Here is a 24,416-nt window from a genome sequence, read left to right as displayed (position 1 = left end):
GTGATTTGATTTGGCAGGGACCAAACCCAGGTTATCTAATCTAACCCCTTGCCGTAGATACAGACATCTTTCACTAGACCATGTTGCTTAAAGCCCATTCAGCCTGGCCTTGAGCACTTCAGGGATGGGGCATCCACAGCTTCTGGGCAACCTTTTCCAGTGCCTCACCACTCTTATTTGTGCAACATTTATTCTTTATGTCCAATCTAAATCTATCCTCTTACAGTTAAAAATGTTTGTTTCTTGTCCTGTCACTACACGCCTTGGAAAGTCTTATAAGCCTCCTTTAAGCACAGGAGGGCAGCAGTAGGGTTTCTCCAGAGCCTTCTCTCTTCCTGAACAACCTCAACTCTCTCAGTGTGTCTTCATAGGGGAGGTGCTCCAGCCCCTTCTTGTGGCGTCTTCTGGACTTGCTCCAGCAGGTCCTGGGCTGGGGAGCCCTGAACTGGATGCAAGCCCCACCTGTAAATGGTTTCTGTCCTTTTCTGTATGCCTTCAGCCCTTTGCTGGCCATTCCTCTGAGGTAACCTCAGCTGGGCTGTGGCCACCGAGGGAGATCTGACCACTGCTGGGCCGGCGTCCATCCCTCAGCCACCAACTCCTGCCTTTGTTGGCTCCCACTCTCCTGCAGAGAAACCAAACCGGTCACGTTTGTGTGCACGCGTAATTGGAGGTGTTTTTAGAAGTCCCGGGCAACCGTCTCTTCTCTCCTTCCCTTCCTGGTACAATTTCCTGGCCTTTGAAGCCAGTTGGTTTGGCTTTGGGTGCGTTTAACACATAATAAGAGTTTAACTGCCATCGTGCTTTGCTTGCAACCCTGCAACCACCGGGCGTTGGTTATGTGCTTTTGGGTGGCTGCAGTAGAAAATGTGTCTTGTTCGTACGGAACAACGTGCCACACCAATTAAAAATTCATCAGCAGGGCCGGGGGCATGCTCTGCCTGGGCATAAATGACATAAATAAAGCCTCCCCCGCCCCTGGTCCCGGCCGCGGCCCAGCGGCGGGCGGGGCTGGATTGCGGGAGGAACGGAAAGCACCGGCCCGGGTTTCCCGCTGTCCCGGTGCCATCCGGGGGGAAGCGTTTACGCGGCAGCAATCCCGGGAGAGATGAGGAAGGTGGAGGTGCGGTAGCTGCTTCTCCAGGTCGCTCCCTTCTTCGCCCCCGGTCGCTGCCCCTTCCCTGGGCCGTGCGCGGTCCCGAGCCCCGGGGGCACCGCGGGGCCAGGCCGGGCCGGGGGGGGCTCTCCTTGCGCGAGGGGAGGCGTGGCTGGGCCGGGCGGCCGCGGGCCCAGCAGGAACCCGCTGTACGAGAGCCGGCCCCGGGCGGGGTGCTGCGGATGTGTGCGTATAGGGGTGTGGGTGTGTGTGTGTATGTATATGTGTGTGTGTGTCCGCAAGGGCCCCCTCGACACCTGCTCTTAGGTTTCTAACTGGATTTACGTGAGTCCTGTTGTGGGGGTGTTGGTGACACGCAGGGGTCTCAGGCCCCTGAAGCAGAACGTACGTCTGTTCTTAAACCAGCCCTGCTTCACCACCACACATCTTTTACTTTGGTTGGCTTCAGGGAGTGTATCGGACAGTTACAAGGAAAAGAGGCGAGAATAAAGGGTGTTAACTTTGAGGAGCCATAATGCCCGTTGTTGATTTCTGTGTAAGTGGCGAGTTAAGGTTCCATTTCTGATGTGATTTGTCCTCCCATTGTAGCAATCTAAACTTTTCTCTCGGGAGAGCTGGTGAGGAAATCCAGCGGGCAAAATATTTGTCTTGGTGCTCAGGTTCCTCTCTCTGGCATGCTGTTTCATAAATCACTTTCTTTTTGAGTCATTAGTGTTATCTGAGGCACCCTATGTTTCTTCACATATCTATTATTATAATTTGTTTTCTTATATAATTGTTTCTGGGAGGTTATAAGCATTAGCGTGCCTCAAGGATTTGAAGATATACTAATAATAATGCAGAAGAATCCTCCCTGGAAAATTTTGAAATATATTGAATTTTCAATTCCTAAATGTGTTGTTTTGAATTACAATAAGGAGTCACAAAAAAACAATACAAGAATATATTCTCTTATGTAGGGTCAGCTGTATTGGTGTGGGAATTTGAGAAGTGTTTATACAACCTGCTTTGGAGACCTCCAATGTAGGCAGAGCAATCTCCCCATAGAACTTATTTGTATGCTCATTAAGAAACACTTTGCAGCTGTAAGGACAATAATGTACTTGAATTCTTTTTACAGTAATTTGAAGCCATTTTCATTCACAACAATAAGTGGTTTGGGGAACAGCTTATTTCTGTTTCCCTTAAAAATGTTTCTTCTGCTTTGTCTTGCAGGGGGGGTGTGTGTTATTTTTTTTAATTGTGTCTCCTCTTTTTTAGCCTAGATGTTCCCAGTTACTTTAATCTTTTCTTGTATATTTTGCATTTAAGCTCAGATCATTCTTGATCCTCTTCTCTGAATTCATTCATTCTGATCAATTCATATGTTTGACTCAATTCAAAGGGCAGTATTCAAAACTGGATAGACTGCTCTAGCTGAATTCTAAACAGTAGTAAGTAAGTAAGAAGGAAGATTTATGTCCTCTCAAAGCTTTACATCTGTTCACTCATCCTGGTATGGATGGTAGCCTTTGGCATATTCACCTTCTGTTCCAACTTAGACTCTAGGTCCTTTCTGCACTAGGGTATTATTGTGTCCTAAATTGTAGATCTTGCTGTTCTTATTTAAGTACCCTCTTCCTGATTGGTTGTTTACTTTTTGTATTGGAGCTTTTTAAAACAACCACAAAATGAACAAACACTACAATGCAAACTTTTCTGATTAGCAAAGACTGGATTTGAATTCAGAATTTTCTTCCATCATTGTTTTGTTTTGTTGCAGCTTGCTGCCATCTGTAATATTAAGGAAACAGTTAATTATTAAACAATACTACTTAGCAGAGTCCTCTCTGAACTTTCAGTGGCCTGTGTAACTCCTTGGTTCTATTTTTCTGCATGACCTTGCAGCTAAGATGAAAAATAGAGACAGCATAATATTAAATTGGAGCTTTGCCAGAAACTAAATCCTTATCACATAGTGAGGTATGTTTTCTAACTCTAATTAGGACAAGCCTGTGTACTTTCAAGGCTAGCAGGAAGCAATATTCCAAGCTTGTCTTTTGCTCTGTGATCTTCAGCAGCAGCATGTTTATTCCTTAGATGTCCAAGGCACAGAGCACCTTGAAATAGATGTGGAGATGCCTGTCCTTAGTAAATAGGATTTGAAAATATATTTGGGCCACACAGTAATGCTCTGTCTTGGCTCCTTTCTCCTCCCCTCGTATCCCCTTGGTTTAGCTTATCTGAGCCTTCAGTCTTTCACAGGGCAAGAAGATCACAGCAAGAAGCTCTGCTCTGCTTTTGACACCTTGTACTACAGAGCATTTTCCTCATTCACCAGATAGAATCTTAAAAAATTTATAAGCTAAATACAAAATCCCTTGTGTAATATGCCACATCTGTCTCTTACTTTGGACTTTTTTCTTTGCATGTCACCGTAGTGTTTGAGCATTTTCCTGATGTGTAAATTAGATCTGCATGACAGTATGTTAACTGAAATACATCACTCTTTACAGTTCTTCCTCAGGAGATTTTCTTTCCCTGCTAATGGAGGCTGCCTTGAGCTGCACAGAAATTCAGCATGGTAGAGCATCTTTTCTCCTTTTCTCAGCCTGCCTGTCTTTAGCTTCATGGTAGCACCAGCTAGAAAGCATTTGGTGTCACACACTTCTCTCTCTAAACTCCCAGTATCCACATGATGTGTCAACTGGGAGGAAAAGGGGGTCTCCTAAAAGTGTTGTGTTTTCTTTCATCTTCAAAAGGAGACTGAAACTGAGTGGCTGTTAAAATTCTACAGGAAAAGGGAATTGGAAAGGAAAAGCTGACTTTCTCAACTGCTTTATCTACCCTGAACTGTTTCAATGAGATTAAGAAACTCCTCAGTGTAGTGACAATCACATCTTAGGCAAACATCCACATGTTCCTTATTAAGGCCCACAATTACATAGGAACATATCTATCAGGGATGGAACAATTCTACCTCATTACCAGGTTTTCTTTCCATTAAGCTTAAGAAAAATCTTGATTTGCCAGATATTTTCAGTCTTAGTGTATGTTTCTTGAATCTTGAACCAAGTTGTAACTTGCTTTAAAATGCAGTAGGCTTTTATTCTTTGCAATTACTTTGAATAGACACTTTGGATATTTGTGATTTTTTTAAAAATAAGGACATTATCTATTTGTGAAGTGTTTTGGAGACACTGAAATTAATTTTTTATTCTGCTGGTATGTTGAATGAATATTCAACTTGTAATAACTTTGAGATACACAAGACATTTCTACTAACTATAATTTATGATAGTTTGATATTACAACTCAAGTGCTAACTGTTATGCTCTTGCTTTAAAGTTTGCTCCCTTCATCCCTTTTCTTTTATATTGGTAATATACTAGAGGGTTTTTTATTCTGTTTGTACTATGCTTGTGGACTGGAATACGTAATCTTTCTTAGATGCTTCAATTTAGGAATGAAATGACCAACTGTAATTGGTCCAGAGATGATTAAAAACACCTTTGTTTGTTTGTTTGTTTTTTTGTGAACCTAAAAGCAATACTTAGAAAACCCCAGAATTTTCCTAGTTTTAAAACAAAAGGGGAGAAAGCAGACTTTGAATACATAAAGCAGTGGTAGAGAACACTGACAATAACTTTGTAGTAAAGAAAGGCTCAGCTGGGTGCAAGGAAAAGCTTCATGAGGAGGTGAAACTTTGAAGCAGGAGCCCTGCTGAGGTTAAGGAACCTCCCTCAGTGGAAGTTTTTAAGACCACTTTGGAGGCTATGGAGACATGGGTGGCCTCACAGTGGAAGGTTTGGTTGAGGTACTTTCTAGCTATTCCTATGAATATTTTCGTAACTTTTCATACACTCAGGAACTTACAAACAAGAAAAAAAAATTTGCAAGTCATTGAGCTGAGGCACAGTAGCGTGCCCAACTGTGTTCTGTGTTGAAAATTCAAAGAAAATTAGAGCTATTTCACTATTTTGGGTTAGACTAAAACAATAATTATGATGAATTATGATAACTACCTTGGTATTCATGATGACTTCACAGTATATGCATGGTTAGGTATCACAACCCTGATATTCTAGCTTTATGGTGAGACAGCAAACATAGCCTGTGTTTTTTCCATGTTCTGGGAGTTGTCTTAGTTATGGTTACAGTTTGTGGCTCGTGTGTTGCTCTTGCTGACTGGCTCCAGCATTTGCCATTGTCAGAGAAATCAAAATTGATTATACTGCTGGATACATTGATAAGATACAGAAACATGAATAGTAAATTTAACAATATGTTGAAGCTAACTGTTTTTCTTTTCACTAACAGTGCATTCATTTAATGTCTTTCTGAAGTGAAAGAAATCTTAGTTCTTCTCTTTTTCTCTCATCTTCATAAATATACTTGGAAGTTAGAATTACTGCTGTAGAGAAGACATTTATTACAATAAGTTCTTGAATTTTTTAAATTAATGTAGTTGAACTGTGTATTATTTGGAAGAACAGATGCATTTATAGCACAGATGACTTAAAATTGTTTTTCTTCTGTAAAGTAATCTAGTTTTTCTGTATCACATAGCAACTAGTGATTACTCTCTTACAAGGAAAGTATTTTAAGCTAAATTAAATCAAGAGTGTGCTAATCTAGATACTTTTGGTATCTTATGTAGAAAACAAGAGACAAACTTAGTCAATTATGCATTAATATAGGCTAAATAATACTCTTTTTCTTATTTTAGGAACCAGTGGGATTTAAGAATCTCTCTCCTAAGAAAATTTGCTGCTTCTACAGTTTTCCATCTTAGTGTGCACTTGATAATTTCACTTGAAATACCTATCTGAAGAAATTAAGAGTAGGCGAGGTGTAATTACCTTTTAAAAATGTTAAAAACTCAGCATTGTGTAGCAGCTGTCAAGATACCCAAGAAAAAGCCATATATTTGTGACATGTGCTATAAACAGTTTGAAACCCCATCAAAATTAGCTAGGCATTACCTCATACATACTGGTCAAAAGCCATTTGAATGTCATGTATGCAATAAAACGTTCAGGCAGTTAGTCCACCTGGAGAGGCATCAGTTAACCCATAATCTGCCTTTTAAGTGTATTGTTTGTTATAGAAACTTCAAAAATGTAATCACTTTCTTAAAGCATCAGCAGCTTCATAATGAAAATTACGAGAATGATACAAAGCAAACAGAAAACTATGTGAATTCTGAGCAAGACAGGGTCACTTGTGGCATATTTCATTGTTCTGTGTGCTGGAAACCCTTTGCAACTGAAGAGAGGTGGATGCTGCATCAGTGTCTCAAGTCAGATCATCTACATGGTGCCAGAAGGAGAAAGAAGAAAACTCACACTTGTGAATCATGTAACAAGACCTTTCCATCCAGATCCAAGCTAGAAAGGCACTTCCTTATTCACACTGGCCAAAAACCTTTTAAGTGTTCTTCATGTGGCAAATCTTTCAGACAGTCAACACACTTGAAAATTCATCAGCTCACACACACAGAAGAAAGGCCTTTTCAGTGCTGTTTTTGTCAGAAGGGATTTAAAATACAGAGCAAACTCATGAAGCATAAACAGCTCCATGCCAGAAATAAGACTTTCCCCAATATTGTATGTAAAGCAAAGACTCTTAAATATCCCAGACCACACAACGTGTTGGAAGGAAAATGGGATAGTTTTGAGAATGCTGATACACTCAAGTCACAGGAGAATGACCCACATGATGTGCACTCAATTTATATTGTACCCTTTCAGTGCCCAGCATGTGACCAGTGTTTTGAAACAGAGCATTTTCTAAAGGTACACAAATGTTGTTATCCAAAAGAAAGCAGAACTTCAAATAATGGTACAACAGCACGCAGACATGCAGTCAACAGGAAAAATAAGAGCCTGATGAAACTGAAGCATACTGGAGGAAAGGCAACAGATTTTTCTCTGACTAACAGAAAAAAATTTAAATCAGGTCACATTGGAAGTCCTGACCTGGTTACAGCTAGGGATCAGCGCTGTGATCAGCATGTGTCCACTAAACCTTCCAAGGAGCGCCGGAGCCGGCGTGACGTGCACAAGGCAGTTTGCAGTCGGATGAAAAGAACGTTTGCTGTGCCGTTACCTTGGCAAGAGTACCCACAGCCTCCTGACGTGGGCAGGAATTTAAAAGATGTGCTTCCTGGTGAAAGCATGTTAAATGTTGGTGATTCAGTGGATAATAAAGATGATGCTTTTTATGGTTCATCAAATGATAGTTTTTTTGATAATCCAGAAGTACTTCACTCTACTTTTTCATCTTCTGCAAAAAATACACATAACAGACACAAAGTGTGTAAATGTGACAGATGTGAAAAAATTTTTCCATCTTCATCCAAACTTCAAAGACATTATCTTATACACACGGGACAGAAGCCCTTTGGCTGTAATGTTTGTGGGAAGGCATTTAGACAGTCAGCTCACTTAAAAAGACATCAGCTCACCCATACTGAAAAGAGAGCCTGTAAAAGCCCCGTTTGCCAGGTAGAATTTGTAAACCTGAACAAACTTTTCAACCACCAGGGAGATCACACTGAATTTATGTCTTCTCAGCCTGTGGGTTATTCAGGTTACTCTCAAGCACCTTCACAGCCATCTGGCTTTGAAGAATTTGAGCTGATTCAGTCAAACCAAGCAGCTGAAATCAAAGTTGAAATTGAGTCAGGGGATTTTGTTCTTGACACCAGCAGTAGAAACCCACAGCCGTATTTGTGCAGTAAATTGTTGGAAACAAAGCAAAGCTGTTACAGCTCTTGGCATGATTTTTCTGAAAGTAGTGAAAAAAGTGAAGCTGTTAACAAATTATATCAATGCAGTATCTGCTTTAAAACTTTTAAATCTCCTTCTAAGCTTGAAAGACATCACCTAATGCATGCTGGACAGAAGCCATTTGAATGTTTAGTTTGTGGAAAAAAATTCAGACAGGCCCCACATTTGAAAAGACACCACCTTATTCACTTTAAAGAGAGCTTAAAGCTTAGTTCCACTGAGGAACAAGCAGAGAATGTATTAGTTTTATCAAAACAGGATAATGTCCTATGAAATAGTTTTTAAATTTTTTGGTTGTGTAATTATAAAAGATTTATATTAGGCCAAACAATTAACTGAAGGGGATTATATTTTCTATTACAGAGATGACCTGGTGAAGTTAATTTGCTGTCTAAAGAACTCTCTACTTAATATAGTTTGTGAGATATTAATGTTGAGATGTTATTTTAAAATCCAACAAACCCACATGCTCTTTGCATTCCCTTTGGCTAGATTAAATTTATAAATACACATTCATGTTGTATCAATAGTGTTGCAGTAATCTACAATGTTCCATGAATAAGATGATTATCACTAAACAGAAAATACTATATGGGAAAATGTAACACTTTTAAACTATCAGTAAAGTAAAGACAAAAAGGTAATTTTGAGAATATGAAAAAAAGGTCGTTTTACTTTCTTCTGGCTCCCCATATGTTCCAAGCAAAGGATTATTGCTGTATTTATCCCATATTAAAAAATAAAAAGGTTAGTTTTAGATAAAAGAGAGTAGAAAAAATAGAAAAATGGGAGAAAATTCAGTGAGAAGAATGTTGATGTGGTGTTATAGAAGATTCTATTTCTTATAGGATAGAAAAGAAACCTGCTTTGTTATTAACACTTAATGTGCCTGGAGACCTATACATGAGGAATTAGATAATTTCCCTTTTTATATAAAATACAAGGAGATAATGCTATAATATTAGGATTTATAATCAATTTATTCATTTCACCACTTCATTAACTCTACTTCCTTGTAAATCCTTTGCCTTCTCTAGCATTTTTGGCCAATTTATGCTTTACTAAACTATTTTTCTGTAAGAAAAGAAGACAAGAAATTATCATTAAGGTTAAAAATGGGCTTACTCTCTGTTCGGTCTCCTTCTAGCATACAAAGTGAACCAGTAAAAGAAATGTTCTCTAAGATGTGATAATAACTCAGATGAGCAGTTTTGTCAGGAAGTCATGTTCTCATTACATTAAATATAAGAGACTGAAAATTACGTTTAGCTGAAATTAAGTAATTCTGATTTTGTATTAATAGAATCTGTTTTACTTTCTGGTAGCTTTCTATTAATAGAATAGTTTAACTTTCTGGTAACTAGATGGTTTTGTCCATTGTGCCAGTGGGGCTGGCTGGAAGTACAAGTACAGTGGAGCTCATACATCACAAACAAGAATGAAGTTTGTTTCTTCTTTTTTGTCCTCTGAAAAACTACCTTTTAGGATACTTCCTTTGTTATGCAACTTTGAATATCTGAATCCTGAAGTTCTTATTCCTGTTTCTAAATTAACATACCTGTAAGATACACGACAATTTTTTTAGTATTTAAATAGAACCATATTTATTTAAGAATTTTTTTTTTATTTTATTTTTGAAATGGCCTGAATGTTGTGGTTCTCGGTGAATATGAAGGGTAAAAGGAGTTTTATGTTCATACATGTTATTTTCCATTTTCAGTGAGAATAAAACCAGGAAAAATACTTGGAAACAGTCTGTAGTTACTCTGCCTTTTGTATGACAGATAAATTCAGTATATTAATGATGATGATAGTTATATATTGAGATGTTTTTCTCCTTGTGTGAATTGTTTCATATTGAAAGACAAAATGCTGTATAAAATATTTTGAAAGCATATTGTAGAGCTCTTTTAAAATACTGGTAATAAACTATTTTATTTATATTGTACTTTCAGAGTGTGCTTTATGTGCAAACCAGAGTTTTGAAACTACCTAACATTCATTATGCAGAAAAGACTGCACATCAAAATAACTTTATATGATAAAACAATAGGTGTCATTTCAGATATTTTTTGTTATAAATATGTTTAAAGATAATAACATCTTTCTTATGGAGTTACAGTCATTTAAAAATGCTATGAGAGTAATGTTTAGAGAACACAAAACTTTAATGTTTTGAAAATACCAATTTAAGTAAAATGAAGGGAAAGTAATACAAAAATATTTTGAGGGATGAATAGACATTTGCAGGAAGTGTTACTGTCTGATGAATTTGAAAAGTAATGAAATCTTTGGGCTTGGATTTCAGAGCTACAATGTCTATCTGGCTCTCCATCCCTTCATAAAAAGTTTTGTGTCAGTGTAAATTCATTATTTTATGGGGATTATTCCATAAACTACCTAGAAAGGGGTTAAATGGTTCTAAGATTCAGGAAAGAAAAAACCCAAGGTTGGAATCCTGTGTGTTTTGCAGTTAACAGATTCTTCAAGTATCTTTGAGAATTTGAACTAGAACAGTTCTCTCTGTGTTCACAGTAACACTTCTTGTTGATTAGTATGTCAGTCATTTTCCATAATGCTTCGAGGCAAGTTCAAGCCATCACTCTTTAAATATCTTTGGTGGCAGAAACATTGCCTGTGGTTTTGTTAGAATGAACTGATGACTAATAATAATAATCTGATTGTACTGAAGTAGTGGATTTTTTGAGACTATGCAGAACCAAAGCATATTCTACGGGGGAAAACAGTTGGTTCTTCTGTGTTAACAATGAGCTCCTGCTGAGGAGAACTTCTCCAACAGCATGGGTTTAGCATTGAGGTTGTTCTGTGTGGAATAGAAGAAGGGTCAAATATTTTAAAACAAGCAGAAAAAAAAAGTAAAAGGGATTTTTTAAAGACAAATTATTCAACTGCAGTACTAACTGATCACATCATACATTTGCTGTCTAGATGTGGCTACCAATGCCTTTAAAATGTTCATGCTGCACTATCATTGCAGTGTGTCACAAATGACTGTTTTAGGTGGCTCAAGGAATCACTGGCAAAGGTATCATCAAAAGCAGTCTAATGTAAAAGTGAAAGCACAGCTAAGTTTGTTGGCAATGTTCACTACTAATTGGATGGTTAAAATACACAGACAAATATTGTTGTAGTTGAGACAGAGAGAATGCAAAGCAACACACTCCATTTTCAGAAAGCTTCAAACCGTTTTTATTCTAGCATGCATGCTTTTCATACATTCTTAAAAGACTCCTAAGTTTACACTTTACTCATTGGTCATGAGAGACAAAGTGCTTACTGCAATAGGCAGTTGCAGGTTTCTCTTATTTATCCTTTCTTTCTTGGTTTCTATGTCAACGACCTTGGTAGAAAATTCTTTCAGGGGTAAACATGGATCCTCTTATCAACCTTCTCTCTGGCTCACAGCAGTTGCTGTAAAACCTCTTCCACAAAAAACAGTCTAAAATTTAAAATAAATCAATCTATGACTAAAATCAAACTAAAATAATCTGTGTGGATGTTGGTGATGGGAAAAGGCAAAGGATGGAAAAGGGTAAGGATAAAAGAAATAAGGGGAACCCTCCAATTCACAAGGTCACAAGGTTCAGAGGGGGAGCCCCTTGCCCCAGACTTAGCCCCAAACTTAGCCCCAGATTTGACCAACAGTTTAAAAGCACTTAATTTAAACCATTTCCCAAAGATTCTGTGGAATTTATATAGCACCACAGTAACTCACAGGCCTAACTCACAAAATAAACATACTTCAGAATCCAAGAGAGCAACATTCATAGTCTGTTTCCTTCAGCAGATTCATACTCACACACACAGAGAACTAAAGGAGTATGTCCAGGTTATATACCTGTGAAAAACTTCCCTCAAGTTCAGTGAAGTTCTCACATCAGATGCCATTGCATCTTCTCAGCAGGCAAAGGGCTACCTGGGGGTTAACAGCCCAATGGTGTTCGGTGCAGTCCTCAGAGTATAGCAAGCTTGAGAGCTCACCAGCTGAGAGCCATCCCACTCAGAGGGAAAGTGCTGGTTGAAGCCCACTGTGGTTCAGGAGAGCTCCAAGGGTCTCACTTAGTACTGCTGTTTATAAGGTTGATAGAGAGTTGTCTTTAGTCACAGTAACTTTTCATCCTGGATGAAATTCAGCTCAGTAACTTTCTTTCTTAAAAGAAAGTTTGGTACAAAAGAATTGTTCCACTTGTGTTGTTATGCAGGAAACAAAAATAAGTTTCCAAGGCTGTTTGTTAAAAACCAGGAGCTTGTTAAATAACAGAAGTTCCCAGGAAGAGACGGTGTTTCTGTTAAGCTCAAGAGTAGCTCAGCCCCAGTGCTGTTTGTCAAGGCCAAGGCCCAAGGAGCAGTTCTGAGATCATAGTGTGGCCTGAGGTGTGTGTGGGGGTTTCAAACACAAGGTTTGCAGAAAGTCAAAACATACATATATAGGTATTCCTATATATATCTACAGCAAAATTCAAAAGAGGAAAAAAGCAATAATAAACCACAGAAAAACTGTTTCATCACTGAAACTGCTTTTCACTGTGTGCTGGGTTTCTCACTCAGCTATGGTCTGCTCTCACACACCCAGAGCCAACAAGATAATTAGTGAGGCGAATGGGAGATAAACACAAAATAAACTTAATTGAAGTTACTGACACCTTAGGCTTCAAACTAAAATGCTGGATCTAATGTTTAGTTTTCCTGACTGCCTCCTAGTATAAATGTAAAACTCCAAAAGTCATAATCTCTCAATGGTAGCTCATTTGAGTAACACTTATCTAAGTACAGCTGGATGACTCTTAAATCAATAAAGACTATGAATTCAGTCCATCTAATGGCCCCTTGTAATGATGTTGAAAATGCCCAGACCTCCTAAATAACTGACGTGGTAATGGTTCATATTCCTAGCACAAGGTTTTGTGGATTTTTAAAGTGTAAGTTTTAACTTAATAGCCTGGTTTTATGGTCTGATGGCTGTGGATGAGATGTGTCTGAGAGGCAGTTATCATAAAGAAAATTGAAATTACAGAAGTGACTTTTCTGTGCTCTCCTATAATGTTCTTTCTCCAGGTTAAGCAAATAAGTTGTATTTCTTCATATAATAACTAGTTCTGTCAAGCAGCTTTGAAACAGCTTTTTTTTAGCATCTGTTAAGAAAGTGAATTTTCAAAGTCCATGCAACTGAAGGAGAAATCAGTCCTATGACAACAAAATGACTCACAAGAGAACTGATATCTCCTTGTTAAGAAACTATTGTTCTAACGTGAAAGTGTCATTATGTTGAGTTATCATGGGTCTCTGAATGCTGTTCTACTTCTGCTGTCTGCCATTCCAGACTGCTTCCCAGGATATCCTTATATGTGCTTGACTCTTACACACTTGACATGATTTGGGTATGTGGTTGAAATTTTTCCTCTCTGCTGGAATGCTTCCAGTGTCCCTAGTGCCAGTGTGTATGGCTCTGTTAAACCCCATCTGTGAGCTCCAGTCCAAGAGTCACAGAGCTGGCTGGTGCCCATGTGCTGCCATGGTGTGTAAAAGAGTGCCTGAGGATGTGGGTGCAGGAAGAGGTGAGAAGCTGACTGGTGATGATGCAGGCTGTGGCCTGTCATTCTCCACTCAAAGTCATCTGGGTGTGTAGGAGCACATGGATATGGTGACTGTCCTGCTTTGCCTGTGGCACTGGAATGTGCCTTGCTGACACAGGGAAGGAGGAGAAACAGAATTCCATGGCCACTGCTATTTAAAAAAGTAAAAGACTGTTCCTAAACTAAAGAAGCCAGCTATGCATGGTGTCTCCCCTTTGTACTCCTAATGCACTGTACTCAAATCCTATTGGCATAAAGGAAAATACTCTCTATGTGTAATGCTGTAGCATTATGCTGTAGCATTATTTTATCGGTGCATTTTTGGAGTATTAATTTTGATCCCTAGTATGTGTTTGTAAAAGCAGCTTGCTGACTCACAGAAAATCAGATTATTTTCTCAATTTCTACTTTATTTTGTTTCTAAGATGATTCTGAAAACAAAACAGAGCAGAGGGATTCCTGTTAGTGACAATACAGACCTACTAAATGAAGTAGAAATCTGCTAAGCTATCTAGACACCCCAAGTGTAGCAGCCAATTTGAGGATAATTTTTAAGATCAAAACAGGTTAGGATTTTTTCATGACACTGAGAGCAACTTTGGACCAGTATCTTGCCAACGTTGTTTGCTATAGTGTACTATATCTTGTATTTTTACTCTGGGTCTTAAAAATAACAGGTACTTGGGCAGTGAGAATAGCTCTGGAGGAATCCCCTCAGATGTTGAATAATGTGTCTGATGCTAATGCAATTAGTGGAGGAAAAATGTCTATTTGCCAATAAGCTAAAATGATTTGTTGGGTAATATTGTAGTTTATATTACAGTAGAAGGGTTTTTTTCAATAAAAGGAATTATTAAAGTCAAAACTTTTTTTTTTTTGTATTACACAGGTGTGATTTTGCTGTTTTCCGTATGTATTCTGTTTTACTGCCATTTTATACTCCTTTAAAATCCTTAAATGCTAATGGAAAAGTCTACCAAAAACCTAAAAATATAGAGAAAAGCAAGGATAAAAGCTTTAGGAAACTGGAGCTAGCTCTTAGCATCTTAGAATTGCTGTCTTGATTGAGTTTTATGCTGCATATTAGAAATATTACAGTTTTGTCTGCAATGTGTATTTTTTTCCTTGATTGTGAGAAAAGAGATGTGATCAAGAATGTACTTTTGCAATGATGCTGCAAATGGACCCAAATTTCTATAGCACTTCTCATGCCAGCACTAGCAGAAAGGAAATTATTTGCCTTAAAAATCTCACTTTGGTGATGAAATTTCTCCATCAAACAGATTTAGTTCACATTAATTTTTTCCACACAGAAACATCACCAAATAAAAGCCTCTCACAGGATTTTTATCAATATTTCCAGAGCTTTTCTGACCATTGATCTCAACTTCTTATCACCGTTCTCTCTCAGCTGACAGGAACCTAGCTAGAAGTCTCTGAAGAGAATTAGAATAGTCCTGAGCCTGGTCTAACTTGAGCTGTTACCCAAATGTGAGCCCAGCAACAGTAAGCTAAGAATGACACAAAGTCTCCTCTTTCACCATCTCCTTCACTAGAGGCACTGCTTGCTATTCTGGGATATAAAAGCAGCTGGGTTGCTGAATTAACCATATTTTCCTCTAGTCATGAGCTCAGAATATCCATTAAAGTTACTGTAAGTTTTGCACAAAAATCAAGGGCAGTACATTGGCCAGAATGTGTGCTAAATAAATATTTATACACAAATCAGAATGCTACTGATGGCTTCTTTACACTTTAAAATTCTAAATATTTTAAGAAGCATCTGTTACTAAACTGAGGCATCATTTTTGAAAGTACCCATATTTACTGAGTGGAAGTACACATATTTAATGAGATGAACACAGTGACAAAAGTCTTGGACTAGAAGAATGCACATAAATAAAATAGTAAAACCAACGTGACATGATTGAATTAAAGCTGTAATGAATAGACTGAACATTTAGTTTATATGAATATTAACTGCTATGAAGGATGAGCTATAACCAAAGCAATAACCCCCTGTCATTGTGCCTAAGCTTTTTACATGTTAAAGGATTCCTCTAATCTTTTTTGAGAAGATTTTCCAAATTTTATTTACCTGAAAGCAGGTTTAAATTAATATATTTTTTCTATAATTTCAACCAGTAAGAGACACAGAGATTTCAGCTCTTCTTTGCTTAATGTACATATTATTCTATTTATATGCAGTTCATCCCCTCATCACTTTCAAAAACTTATTTCATATAACTTAGCATGAAATATTTCAAAATATTCCATATTAATAATTACTTTTGTCCTTTGATTAGAAGAAAAGGGATACGTGCAAGTTGGTATATTTACATGATGCATAGTGACACTTGAAATTCTCATATGTCAAGATTTTGGTTTCAGAGCTTTTCAGAGGGATGCCTCTTGAAAATCTCATGTGTACGCACAAAAGTCAATAAACGAAGATAAAAGCTGATTTTAAAGCGATGTGTTCCCTAAGCTTTACAGACTCACTTCACAGAAAGCCTACCCAACATATGGCTTAGTGTCACTCAGGCTGAGATTCATCTGCTTTAGATTAAGGTGTGCAGCATGCAGTTAGGCACCTCCCCAAAGCTAAGTGTACATATGTAGTATGATGCAATGACACTAGGCCAGATAACACATGCCCATACAGCAGTGAGATGCATGCCAGGTATTTCAACCCCCCGTCCTGAGAAGCATAGTTCTGTTAAAAACTACCTCAAAATTTGTAAGTTGTGCACAGAGAAAGCACAATTCAGTCATCAAAACTTAGCTGGTTTCTGCACACAGAGCATGGCTGTCAGAACACTCAGGGCTCACTTTCAAAAAGGGAATGTAAACTTCCCTTGGCCTCTGAGTTATGGAACACATGGGCCAAGAAACACTAAGGGTATTCAGTATATGCAGAAAGGAGAAAAAACTGCTGTTTAAAGGGGAAGTACAGTCCCAGTCAATGACTTGGGAAGGAAGAAGAATCTCCATCTATCAGGCCCCAGTGTCTCTATCAAGAAGCAGTTGAGGCCAAAGACTCAACAGCCTTGGTCATGTACTGGAACTTTATGCCTAGCTTGAAATGGTACAGGTGGACCAGCAGCAAAACAACTCCTGGATGGGAGAGCATGGGGCAGTACAACAGTGCTGCTGTCAGTGAGCTGCTTTTTTTTTTTATGAGAGTGGTGTTAGCATGCCCTCAGCTATGAGGGAACAGAGTCTTCACCCTGGAAAGAAGGTTTTGATATCTTCAATTCCATCAATGTCAGGGGAACATTTGTTCTGCTCCCCTGGCCACCTGGACAGATGACAGTAAAGTTGTGATAGTAGCCACCCCATCATTCCAGATCAAAGAGCCAGGAATAGTCACTGCTGCTGTGCTGCAGTGACCAGGCTGAGGCACATGGGGGATCATCTGTTCCAGAAGAATGCTTCCTTGGAGGAGAACAAGTCAGTTGTCCACCAGACAAGATGTCTGTTCATAATTTTGAAAAAAATTGATTATTAGAATGGGTAAGATAATGCCATTTTGCATGCTGAGTACAGTGCTGGTATTTTTTACCTGCTTTTCCCACCAGAGTGTACAAAGTTGCAAGATGGTATCCATACAGAGTTTGCATCTCAGAGCAGAGTTTATCTCTAAGAAGCTGAAGTCTAAATCTTCATGTAAGTCTTGTCATGATAGACAAACAGTCAAAAGTGAAACAGTGTTTACATTAGAAGTATGGCCCTGCTAAATCTATGGCACTGCTGAATCTGCTGAATTCACTGGTCATGTCTCACTGATGACTCTGTAACAGTAACAAACAAAATCAATAAATGTTTGAAATCTTTATCTATGAATTGTCTGGAGTTTTCATTGCTAGGAATTAATATTTTCTGCGGCTCTAGGAAGAATCTAAAATAATCCACCTGTTCTGGTAGAACTGTGCTCAGGAGAGTATAACTGAAATAAAAGTAATGGCCAGCTCACTGATGACCTTGGCTTACACAGTTTAAAAAGAAAAGGAGAAAAGCCTATTTTTCCTAGTTACAATAATATAGAAGGGGAAGCATCCAAAACAAGAGGAGCCAATTAAGCGAGAAAGCAGCATGGAATATAAATTGACCAGGACTGCAGCCTAGAAATGCATAAGAGTCTTGAAAACTGCATCTACTCAAATATGTGACTTTTAAATAATACATGTCTTCATTAATGAATTAACAGGTTTTTGAAAGGAATGTTTGATTTTCTTGACATGTTAAGCCAATGAGTATAGAAATATGGAGAACTTCACAGAAGGCTGCTGGGATGATGGGGTACAGGGTTTTATTTCTCCTCAGTTACAAAGGAGTTTGGAGTGGAAAGTGTCAGATGTGCCTCCACTCTGGGGAAACTGAGCGTAGGAATTCAAGAGACCAGTCTTATTAGACAGTTGTGAGCTGGGGTGAGATTTGCAGATGGGGACAAAGGTACAACACTGGGTGTCATTATGCTTGGTCTCCCACAATTCTTTAAAGGTTCCCCTGCTCTTGAGGATGAAAGTGTATTTTCCCAAAGCACTAATTTATACTTTTGCTACTCATTTGTAGTCCTACTGTCCCCAGCACTCTCTAAATAAACAATACCCTGTATAGAGAAAAAAATTAATATATTATTTATAGGGAGAGGATCTTTGTCACTTGATTTGACATTTTCACTGAGGGATGTAATCTTACTGCCTAACATTAGGCATCTAATATTACTTTCTGATATCAGAAGCTCCTTCAGAGAATGAGAACACTTAGAGTAGTTCTGACTTGCCCTTTGGAAGGACATCTGTTGCCACACTGACTGTAGTGAGGCTGAAGACAACTGACCTCCTCACTGGGACGCCCAAATGCCTAAAGTCGGGTAAATGTGGATTCCTCCTTGAGGTTTCATAGCTTTGATAGCAATAGAAATTTGTGGGTTTTGACACAGGCCTGATGATCGAGCAAGGTTAGCCTTGCAAGGCTGTTCGAGAAAATTCACAAATTTTTTTACAAAATTTACAAAGTCCAAAATGAATTTGCCTCTCCTAATTGTCCCATCTTAGCACAAATCAAACTTTTGGCTTCCATCTGAAAGCCAGTTCAGAAACGTTCCTATTTTCAGCCTATACATACGTAATAAACTTATATTCCTTTGTCATTTTTTATCACTGTTTTATAGCTTCAATTTTAATCCTTGTTATTTACAAAATTTGTTATTGGTACTTTTGTAAATTTTAAATTTTACTAGTTCTCATCTTCCTGGATCTTCTAAAGTAAAGGCATGCAGTAAGACATATTTATTTGAATGCAGCCATTGTCTGATTTTATTCAAGGTACTGTCATTACTTTTCCCACTCCCATTGTACATTCTAATTCAACTTCAAAAAGAATATTTAGTTTAACCTCTGCTTGAAGAAATGAAATGGAGATCACCTTGATATGAAAACAAAGGAGGTCATATTCAAACAGACTTCAATGGGACCTGCCTGGAAGTTTAAAGTACTCAAGTGGCAGGTGATGGATAATGAGCCCAGAAACAAAGTACAGTAACTTCCCTGGGGAGTCTGGTAATATCCTCCTTAATTAGTTTACCAAATAGAGGAAGTTAATTGCAAACCATTCTAAAGCATTACCAAACTGTTAACTTCCTTGAGCATGCAATTTTACCCTTGTACCTTTGCCTTTCCTGCACGCATTTCAAGAGATTCAACAGAGTACTCTGAGTTGGAAGGGTGCCCTTAAGGATCATCCTGGCCAACTCTTAAGTAAAAGGCCTTAATTTCGGACCTGTGGATGGGACAGAGCGCTCACCCACGCTCAGGAGTCGGTGGCAAAAGTTTGATATTAAAAAGAGTGCGGGGGTTTTTCACGTCAGATGGACGGAAAGCTGCGCTCCAAGTGATACATAAAACAGGAGTCCCCGTAAGCGTTAGAAAGCTGAGCGTGGCAGCAACCCGGTGCGTTGACAGGCGGCAGGGATGGAGGGGGGGTGTGGGGAAGGAGCTGTGGCGGTGCAGGAAGAGGGAGCTGCAGCGGCACGGAGGGAGCAGCAGATGGCGCGGCCGCCGCCCGCCTCCCCGCGGCCGCTCCAGCCCTCCCGGCCCCGGAAGCGCTCCCGCCTCCGCTGCTCCCGGCCCGGAGATCCCTCCCTCGGCCTAGCCCGGGCTGGCAGCGCCGGGGCACCGGGGCCTGTGCCGGGCGGCTCCAGCGGCGGCACCATGGCGGCTGCCGCGGCGACGGCGGCGTCCTCGGCCCCGCCGAAGAAGATCGTGGCGCCCACGGTGTCGCAGATCAACGCGGAGTACGTGACACAGGTAGGGCCGGCGGCGCCTCCGGGCCGCCTCTGCCGCGGCCGCAGCATGGGCTCGAAGGGCCGTTCTGGCGGTGTTTAAGTAGCCTTTTCAGGCCGTGGGTGATGGCGAGAGGGTCTTGGGATGTACGCCTCTGTCCTGTACGAGAGGGTGCTTCCCCCCGCGCTTCCGGACCAGCGGGATTTACAAAGCAGCGCTGCCAAACGCATCAGTGCAATACGCTGCGCATCGCTGTAAGGCGTGTTTTAATGTGTGAAAAGCTGCCGAGAGTTCCTTGTTGGTTAAAGTTCTACGTGATTTCCTACAAGTCCTCTTTCTTTTTTTCTTCTTCTTTTTTTTTTTTTGAAATCTACTCTCCTTCCTCTTCCAGAGCATCAAGAGGCTTGAATAAAGTTGCACAGGAACCTCTTGTCATCATTGCTCAGGAGTATTGGTGAAGTGATAGCTGCAGCAAAGAGCCTTAAAATGATAGACTTTTCTATATCGCCTCTAGTTACTTGTCAGATTCCTCAAGGAAGCATAATCTCTAGCCATTTGGCATTTGCAGTTCCTAAAAGTTTATGGCTTATTTTTGATGGATATGTTAGACGTTAGCTAAGAATAGGAAATGTTTCTTAGATAGCAGCCTATGCATCTGAAATTTTTCCAAAGAATCACATTTCTGTTGAAGGAGGTTTAGGCATAAAAGCCTATAAACAGCAGTGCTTATCAGCCTTAAATGGTTGATAAGCATTGCTGTTAAAAACATAATTTTGTTACTTGTAGTTAGCATAAGCTGAAATTAAGCAAGATACTAGTGAAATAAAGTTTGGAGATGGGATATGTTGTAGAGATGTTGTGTCATTGACATGAAAATGTATGTATTTAACCTTTCTTTTTTTTTTCCTTGTGCAGTTAGCAAATAAATACTGGGCTCCACATGTGAAGAAAACATTGTCTTTTGATGTAAAGGTAATTACTTCTACTGGAGTTTTGTTGGGGGCTGTTAAGGAATGAGGATCAACCAGTTTGTGATGTGCCAATATTTAGTGTTGCTTATTTTAGATGAGACTATTAGGAGACTGCTAGGAAGGTCAACTGTTGCTTGAGACAATGTAATTTGTTATGTATTTGTAGTTTATAAATGTAGGCACTGTCAGGAAGGTATGCTGTAGCATGCAGTTATTTTGTATTCCATTCAGTTTATTTTGGCCTGAAGTTATGAGGGCAAAAGACTTTGAAGCATCTCCTTTGAGGTGAAAAGATGCTTAAAGAGGTTCTACTTTTAGAAATCAAATAGGGATGAAAATGCAGGTATTACTGAACTGTATTCTTTCTAAAAGCTTTTTTGGTAAGCTTCCATCAGACAACTTTATTGCCATTCTGGTGGATATGTGCATTTTGAATGTTTAAATTTTGGCATAGTGTGTTAGGTTTTGTGTATTGCAGGGTACTTAAATGTTAAGTTTCTTTTCCTTGTGGATGTTTGCCTAAATCTCCGTTTAGCCTCAGTTTATTTTGTAGTATTTGTGATAGTTAGAACTGTAGATTGTTAGGATGTACATCAACAGCTGAACTGCATCTCTGTGTCATGTGATGTCAAAATGTGCAAGACTATAAGTCTGTTACGACTTACAGTGCAGGTTCTTTCATTCTTGTTGAAAAAACTTATTGGAAGTATTTTTATAGCTGTAAGCAGAGAGTATCTAATTCAGAGTAAAATGTCTTAATGCATTTTGAATCACATTAGTGGGTATGTAAAAGTCTCTTAAATTTTTTTTCCATAGGTCATTGAAGATGTATACACAAAAGAAATTGTCAGGTCAAAGTAAGTAGACCAGTTGCTTTCTCTTATTTTCTACCATTCCAACATTAACAATCTTGGAGTTGTTTCTAATGTTTGATAGAATACTTTCAAACTTGTCTATATGTTAAAAGCAGATGAATTACTTGAGTAATTTTCATTTAAGTAATTTAACCATGATGGTATTTCAAAGTCTGAATGTGGTAACAAGAGAGTTCCTAAGCCCATAAACCTTAAACGTGATGGTTGGAGTGAATATTTTTCAGACACTTTCCCTGGTAGTCTTTTGTCTTTTATGTTGGTTGTGTTGTGGTAGTTATAGAAGGCTGATCTCTTCTTTTGTCACTAAGGAATGTAAAGAAAAACTGCTGCAGAGTGCACTGCCTCTAGCTTTCTCTGCTGTTCTGGCTGCTCTTACCAGATTCATGAAGGAAAAGTGGTTTCAGTAAATTGTACTGTTAGATGGGGGAGACAAATCCGAGATACACTGCATTCTGCAGCTCTCTGTGCAGAAAAGAGGTGTAACTGTAGCTGGAGCTTTTTGGGGAAGATTGAGCTCTGCAGAGAATTCTCTGTATTATTCCTGTATGAAAGCAATCTAAGAATTTGTCATATGGAGTCAAAGCAAACTTCCATTGCCAGTCACTAAGAACAAAACACCATTATGAACAGATTAAATATATAATTGTAGATTTCCAGGAGACGCTCTCATCCGCTAGCAGTTTGTATCATCAAGGCTATTAGAAGTGGTGTTTTTATATTTGAAAGGCTTACATTAGTCTCTTTTAAATGTGAATTTAATTGCTTAATGACTCTCTATGAACTTTAGCATCTCCAGTGTTCCAGCAGTTGCTTCTGCATTCAAGTGGTTGCTATTGCATGGAAATGTCAGGACAGAAGTAATTCCTGAGTGTTTCTAGAAGTTTCCTTATATAATGAAATAAAGGAAAATATAGTCATTTTCCATGCAACTGTGTGTGGGAGGCTTTCTTTCCTGTGTTAATTGATTAATTTTTCCTTTTTAGGTTTGCAATTAGGAAGATAATGCTTCTTGAATTCAGGTGAGCTAATGGGAGGGAAATTTGGAGTTATATTTTCCTAGGAACCTGTAAAGGTGAGAAGCAAATGCAGGGCAGTAAGACAGTTTGAAGGTAGTGTATTCCTTCATACTTTGTAAGGCCTGGAGTTGTGTACTGAGGAAATTAAGTGAGGAGAACCTTAGTTTAAAGAGGAAATAATTCCATAAATGTAAGTGACATCTCAGACTGTCTTGTTTTATGATTCTCAATTTCTAGTGTAAGTACAACACTGAGAAAGAGAGTATGAATGAAATAAGTGAAAAACTTGGGTCTGTAATTTGGAATGTATCATTAAGCCTTAAATCAGAACTCACTGAAATCAGAGAAGTTTTTGGATTATGTCTCTTAGTATGAGGTTAAAAATGGATTGTGCTGCAGCAGCATCATTAACGTTTTCTTCTCTTGAAAAAGAATGGAAATCTGTTTAAACAGTAGTTCACAACTGCTTCAGACTTTCCTGGAAAAATTTACAGAGTATGTCTAAAAAGATGTAAAATAAATATTAGCAATATGTACTTAAAACCACAGTATTTTATGTTCTATTTGGTTCTTATATCTCTCAAATCTTAAGAAAAAATATGAGATGTTTTTTGTTTGAGATACATTATATGTTTCAGAAAGGTTCAAGTCCCTAAGTTAGTACCAGTAACTACAAAGGACAAACTTCCCTTGGTTTTTTGCATCTTAATTAGAAAAAGTGCAGAAGAAAAAAATGTCAATTGTGGTTAAGGGTTTGACACTAACAAATGGCATGCAATGGACTTCTGGGATTTCTATGTCAGCAGTAGAACAGAGTTAGAGGTTCCTGTCCTTTCTGTGAAAGTGTTAGTGTCATCAGTTACTGAGTCTAACAAGTTTTGCCTCAGTGACCTAGATGAGAGGTAACTTGAGGAACTACTCACAAACTATGAAGATGGCTTTTGGGGGAAGGAGGGGAAAAAAAGCCTTGTGGATAACTGCTTTTTTAAGTGAGTGACAGATTATGTGGGTGGCTGCAACTAATGAAATACTCTTTATCTCTTCACAGTCAGTACCTTGAAAATTACCTATGGATGAATTATTCTCCAGAGGTGTCCAGTAAGGCATATTTAATGTCAATCTGCTGTATGGTGAATGAGAAGTTCAGAGAGAATGTCCCTGCGTGGGAGGTAACTGATTTCAATTGCAGCTAGAATTGACTTTGATCTGCAAGTTGCAGCTTTTACAGCATGCTCACTTACAGTGACAGAAGGTAGAAGAGCTTGTAGTGTTAAAAAGGAAATGGTGCCTCAGCTGGAATACCTCATGTGGTGTTTCAAACTTTGTGGGTTTTTTTGGAGAAGGGAATGGACAGGTGAAAAATTACTTGATTCCTTCTGGTGTGAAAGTCCTTGGTTCTGCTGTGAGATGCTGAACATTATCACCAGCATTTACTTTTTTGCCACTTGACAGAGGTTGGGTATTTACAGAGAAGTTCTTCTTCTGATATTGAAGGAAAAAGAAGGATTTCTAGATGTTTATATCCCCTTGCTTAAAACATGTGCATATTGGTTTCTACCTTTTTTGCTTTATTTTAAAACAATGTCTTACTCTTCTTTTGTGTATATTGTTTGTTTGGGTATTTTTTTTTTTTGGTAATGGTAGGTTTAGAAGTTATTTAATGTTTCTACAAACAATCCAGGTTTTACAGGCTGTCTCAACAACAGAAGCCTAGTTATGCATTCTATGCTGGCATTATTTCAGAAGCACACTTAGTTCAATATGTGTGCCATTACTTGAATGT

General features: G+C 38.7%; 2 protein-coding genes across 3 annotated transcripts in view; both read left to right on the top strand.

Moving 5' to 3' along the window:
- The first annotated feature begins 986 nt into the window (after positions 1-986).
- ZNF770 (zinc finger protein 770) lies at positions 987-9,838 on the top strand. 2 transcript variants are annotated; one of them, XM_071426991.1, is made up of 2 exons: positions 987-1,123; positions 5,826-9,838. In XM_071426991.1, exon 2 carries the CDS (start codon positions 5,968-5,970, stop codon positions 8,161-8,163), a length of 2,196 nt encoding a protein of 731 aa, XP_071283092.1. In that variant the 5' UTR covers positions 987-1,123; positions 5,826-5,967; the 3' UTR covers positions 8,164-9,838. The 2 variants fall into 2 exon arrangements, with proteins under 2 accessions (XP_071283092.1, XP_071283091.1); XM_071426990.1 differs by having other exon boundaries at positions 987-1,144.
- Positions 9,839-19,595: 9,757 nt separating this feature from the next.
- The window catches only part of AQR (aquarius intron-binding spliceosomal factor), a 47,054-nt gene continuing 42,233 nt past the window's right edge, over positions 19,596-24,416 (top strand). Inside the window, exons 1-5 of the mRNA XM_071426989.1 lie at positions 19,596-19,795; positions 20,687-20,743; positions 21,559-21,599; positions 22,601-22,636; positions 23,682-23,802. Coding sequence (XP_071283090.1) covers positions 19,700-19,795; positions 20,687-20,743; positions 21,559-21,599; positions 22,601-22,636; positions 23,682-23,802 — 351 coding nt within the window. The 5' untranslated portion in view covers positions 19,596-19,699. The remainder of the gene's footprint in view (positions 19,796-20,686; positions 20,744-21,558; positions 21,600-22,600; positions 22,637-23,681; positions 23,803-24,416) is intronic.

The sequence above is a fragment of the Agelaius tricolor genome, unplaced genomic scaffold (genome assembly GCF_023055355.1).
Source record: "Agelaius tricolor isolate 1412-34295 unplaced genomic scaffold, bAgeTri1.0.p SCAF_5, whole genome shotgun sequence".
NCBI lineage: Eukaryota > Metazoa > Chordata > Aves > Passeriformes > Icteridae > Agelaius > Agelaius tricolor.
This window is presented reverse-complemented; position numbering and strand designations above follow the sequence as displayed.

Bases quoted from the DNA above. Each gene is read 5' to 3' on its own strand.
- ZNF770 (XM_071426991.1), top strand. From the start codon at position 5,968: ATGTTAAAAACTCAGCATTGTGTAGCAGCTGTCAAGATACCCAAGAAA.